General features: G+C 60.3%; 1 protein-coding gene across 1 annotated transcript in view; it reads left to right on the top strand.

Moving 5' to 3' along the window:
* The window catches only part of SARS (seryl-tRNA synthetase), a 10387-nt gene extending 5782 nt beyond the window's left edge, over positions 1 to 4605 (top strand). Inside the window, exons 5-9 of the mRNA XM_014951329.1 lie at positions 385 to 540; positions 1143 to 1364; positions 1992 to 2121; positions 4119 to 4276; positions 4381 to 4605. Of these exons, the coding sequence (XP_014806815.1) occupies positions 385 to 540; positions 1143 to 1364; positions 1992 to 2121; positions 4119 to 4276; positions 4381 to 4605 (891 nt within the window). The remainder of the gene's footprint in view (positions 1 to 384; positions 541 to 1142; positions 1365 to 1991; positions 2122 to 4118; positions 4277 to 4380) is intronic.
* Positions 4606 to 4610: the final 5 nt, after the last annotated feature.

Genomic DNA, 4610 nt, shown 5'->3' with positions numbered 1-4610 from the left:
GTGTGTGGTGGTGTGTGTGTGTGACAGGGGGTGTGTAGTCGTGTGTGTGCGTGCGTGTGTGTGACATGGAATTGTGTGCATGTGTGTGTGACAGGTGTCTAGTGGTGTGTGTGTGACAGGGAGGTGCGTGTGACAGGGAGGGGGGTGTGTGTGTGACAGGGAGGTGTGTGTGTGAGAAGTGTGTGTGCGTGTGACAGGGAGGTGTGTGCATGTGTGTGACAGGGAGGGTTGTGTGTGACAGAGAGGTGTGTGTGTGTCTGTGTGTGTGTGTGTGACAGGAGGTGTGTAGTGGTGTGTGTGTGATGGAGGTGTGTGTGTGATGGAGGTATGTGTGTGCCAGGTGTGTATGTGATGTGTGTGCCAGACGTGCCCCCTGTGTCGCAGGGTCCCCTGGTGTTCCTGGAGCAGGCCCTGATCCAGTTTGCGCTGCGCAGCCTGCGCTCCCGGGGGTACACCCCCGTCTACACCCCCTTCTTCATGCGCAAGGAGGTGATGCAGGAGGTGGCCCAGCTCAGCCAGTTCGACGAGGAGCTCTACAAGGTGAGAAACCCCCCGGCTGCTCCCCCGGGACACCCGCTTTGGAGACACCACCACGCCACGTCCCCCACTGTCCCCTTGGGCCACCAGCTTTTGAGCCACCACCAGTGTGTCCCCTTCTGTCCCCTCCTGGCACCAGCCTTCTGACCAAGCCAGCACCATGCCATGTCCCCTACTGTCCCCTCGGGCCACCAGCTTTCCAACCGAGCCACCACCACATGTCCCCCACGACCTCCTTGGGCCACCAGCTTTGCAACTGACCCACCCCCACACCGTGTCCCCCACTGTCCCCTGCCAGCCGCACTGTGTCCCCCAGCTGATGTCCCCTCTGCCGTGGTGGTGGCTCCCTTCTTCTCCATCTTTACGGCTGCCACGGTTGCCATGATGGGGAGGTGACAGGGAGGTGGCCAGTCCCCATCAGACAAGGAGGTGACAGGGAGGTGGCTGGTCCCCATCCTGGCTGGTGGAGGCCGTTGGTGGCCTTTGGAAGGAGACCACCCAAGCAGCAGCTCCTGTCCCCCCCCGTTTCTGTCCCCGGAGCCCCTCGCTGCTCACCCCTGGAGCAGCTGAGGACATGGAGCCGGTGGCTTGTGTCCCCTCGCCAGGTGATCGGCAAAGGCAGCGAGAAGGCGGAGGACAGTTCTGTGGACGAGAAGTACCTGATCGCCACCTCGGAGCAGCCCATCGCCGCCCTGCACCGCGACGAGTGGCTCAGGCCCGAGGACCTGCCCCTCAAATACGCCGGGTTCTCCACCTGCTTCCGCCAGGAGGTGGGATCCCACGGCCGCGACACCCGCGGCATCTTCCGCGTCCACCAGTTCGAGAAGGTGAGAAGGAACCCTCATCCTTGCTCTTCTGCTCCACTCCCAGCTGGAGAACTGGGACCAGTTCTGGGCTCCCCAGTTCCTGAAGGACAGGGAACTGCTGGAGAGGGGACAGCAGAGGCTACAGAGATGATGAGGGGCTGGAGCATCTCTCTGAGGAGAAGCTGATGGACTTGGGTCTTCTCTGGAGAAGAGAAGGTCTTCTCTGAAGAAGAGAAGGCTGAGGGGGATCTGATCAACCTTGATGGTTGGGTGTCAGGAGGATGGGGCTGGTCTTTTTTCGGTGGTGCCCAGTGACAGGACAAGAGGAAATGGGCACAAACTTGAGCATAAGAAGTTCCACCTCAACACAAGGAGGAACTTCTTGACTTTGAGGGTGGCAGAGCCCTGGGAGAGGCTGCCCAGGGAGGTGGTGGAGTCTCCTTCTCTGGAGACATCCAAACCCCACCTGGACACGTTCCTGTGGGACCTGCTCTGGGTGGCCCTGCTCTGGCAGGGGGTTGGAGGAGATGATCTCCAAGAGGTCCCTTGGGATTCTATGACTCTGATATGGGGGACATTCCCACTGGGAATTTGGGGGGGGTTGTATCTATTGGGGAGCCCTGACGTGCCACCCACATCTCTGGGCAGATCGAGCAGTTCGTCTACGCCTCCCCCCACGACAACAAGTCCTGGGAGATGTTTGAGGAGATGATTGCCACCGCCGAGGAGTTCTACCAGGCCCTGGGCATCCCCTACCACATCGTCAACATCGTCTCGGGTAAGGACGAAGGCTTGGGCGGGGGAGGGCCACCTCCTTCTGGGCTGCGGTGGCCACCTCGGTGCGGTGGCACGGGGATGGGATTGTCCCCACTGTCTCTTTCAGAAGAGCATGGGATTGTCCTCACTGTCCCTTCCAGGAGGACATGGGATTGTCCTCACTGTCCCTTCCAGGAGGGCATGGGATTGTCCCCAGGGTCTCTTCCAGGAGGACACAGGGATGGGGTTGTCCCCACTGTCCCTTCCAGGAGGACACAGGAGGGGTTTGTCCCCACTGTCCCTTCCAGGAGGACACAGGAGGGGTTTGTCCCCACTGTCCCTTCCAGGAGGGCATGGGATTGTCCCCACTGTCCCTTCCAGGAGGGCATGGGATTGTCCCCACTCTCTCTTCCAGAAGGACATGGGATTGTCCTCACTGTCCCTTCCAGGAGGACACAGGGATGGGATTGTCCCCACTGTCCCTTCTAGAAGGGCACATGATTGTCCCCACTGTCCCTTCCAGGAGGACATGGGGATGGGATTGTCCCCACTCTCTCTTCCAGAAGGGCATGGGATTGTCCCCAGTGTCGCTTCCAGGAGGGCACAGGAGGGGATTGTCCCCAGTGTCCCTTCCAGGAGGACATGGGATTGTCCCACTGTCCCTTCCAGGAGGGCACAGGAGGGGATTGTCCCCAGTGTCCCTTCCAGGAGGACACGGGGTTGTCCCCACTGTCCCTTCCAGAAGGACTTGGGATTGTCCCCACTGTCCCTTCCAGGAGGGCACAGGAGGGGATTGTCCCCACTGTCCCTTCCAGGAGGACATGGGGTTGTCCCCACTATCTCTTTCAGGAGGACATGGGATTGTCCCACTGTCCCTTCCAGGAGGGCATGGGATTGTCCCCAGGGTCCCTTCCAGGAGGGCACAGGGATGGGTTGTCCTCACTGTCCCTTCCAGGAGGGCATGGGGTTGTCCCCAGTGTCCCTTCCAGAAGGACATGGGATTGTCCCCAGGGTCCCTTCTAGGAGGACACAGAGATGGGATTGTCCCCACTGTCCCTTCCAGGAGGGCACAGGATTGTCCCCAGGATCCCTTTGAGGAGGGCACAGGATTGTCCCCACTGTCCCTTCCAGGAAGACATAGGATTGTCCTCACTGTCCCTTCCAGGAGGGCATGGGGTTGTCCCCACTGTCCCTTCCTGGAGGACATGGGTGTCTCCCCACTCTCTCTTCCAGAAGGGCATGGGATTGTCCCCAGGGTCCCTTCTAGGAGGACACAGAGATGGGATTGTCCCCACTGTCCCTTCCAGGAGGGCACAGGAGGGGATTGTCCCCAGTGTCCCTTCTAGAAGGGCACAGGGTTGTCCCCACTGTCCCTTCGAGGAGGACATGGGATTGTCCCCAGGGTCCCTTTGAGGAGGGTATGGGATTGTCCCCACTGTCCCTTCCAGGAGGACATGGGATTGTCCCTACTGTCCCTTCCAGGAGGACACAGGGATGGGATTGTCCCCAGTGTCCCTTCCAGGAGGGCACAGGAGGGGATTGTCCCCAGTGTCCCTTCTAGAAGGGCACAGGGTTGTCCCCACTGTCCCTTCTAGGAGGACATGGGATTGTCCCTACTGTCCCTTCCAGGAGGACACAGGGATGGGATTGTCCCCACTGTCCCTTCCAGGAGGACATGGGATTGTCCCCACTATCTCTTCCAGGAGGACTTGGGATTGTCCTCACTGTCCCTTCCAGAAGAGCACAGGAGGGGACTGTCCCTACTATCTCTTCCAGGAGGACATGGGATTGTCCCCACTGTCCCTCCCAGAAGGGACAGTTGGAGTGTCCCAACTCCTGGAAACTCCCAGGACCATTTAACCCTGGGGCAGGAGCTCCACGTTCCTTCCCAAATCATCTCAAGAGGCTTCACACCATCACCCATCCTGCCATCCCCGGGTGGGACGGGCGGACTCGGGGTGGGGTGACACCCCCCAGAAGACCTCATTCCTCCGTGTGTGTGTGTCCCACCATCCCCAGGTTCCCTCAACCACGCGGCCAGTAAGAAGTTGGACCTGGAGGCCTGGTTCCCCGGATCCGGAGCTTTCCGGGAGCTGGTCTCCTGCTCCAACTGCACCGATTACCAGGCGCGACGGCTGCGCATCCGCTACGGCCAGACCAAGAAGATGTTGGACAAGGTGAGGTCTCCAGGAGGTTTTGAGGGGGGTTCCTGCTCACGTTCCCCCCCCTCCCCAACCCTGGTCACCTCCCCTTGTGTGTCCCCTTGTCCCCCTCTCTGCAGGTGGAGTTTGTCCACATGTTGAATGCCACCATGTGTGCCACCACCCGCACCATCTGCGCCATCCTGGAGAACTACCAGACCCAGGAGGGCGTCCGCGTCCCCGAGAAGCTCCGGGACTTCATGCCTGAAGGTAACCCCCCCCCAAAAATCTCCCCCCACCCCCTTTCCCCAGGTGATGTCCCCAAGTGTTCCCAAGAAGCTCCGGGACTTCATGCCCCCAGGTAGAACCC

This window comes from Calidris pugnax, unplaced genomic scaffold (genome assembly GCF_001431845.1).
Source record: "Calidris pugnax isolate Ruff unplaced genomic scaffold, ASM143184v1 scaffold194, whole genome shotgun sequence".
Classification (NCBI taxonomy): Eukaryota; Metazoa; Chordata; class Aves; order Charadriiformes; family Scolopacidae; genus Calidris; species Calidris pugnax.
This window is presented reverse-complemented; position numbering and strand designations above follow the sequence as displayed.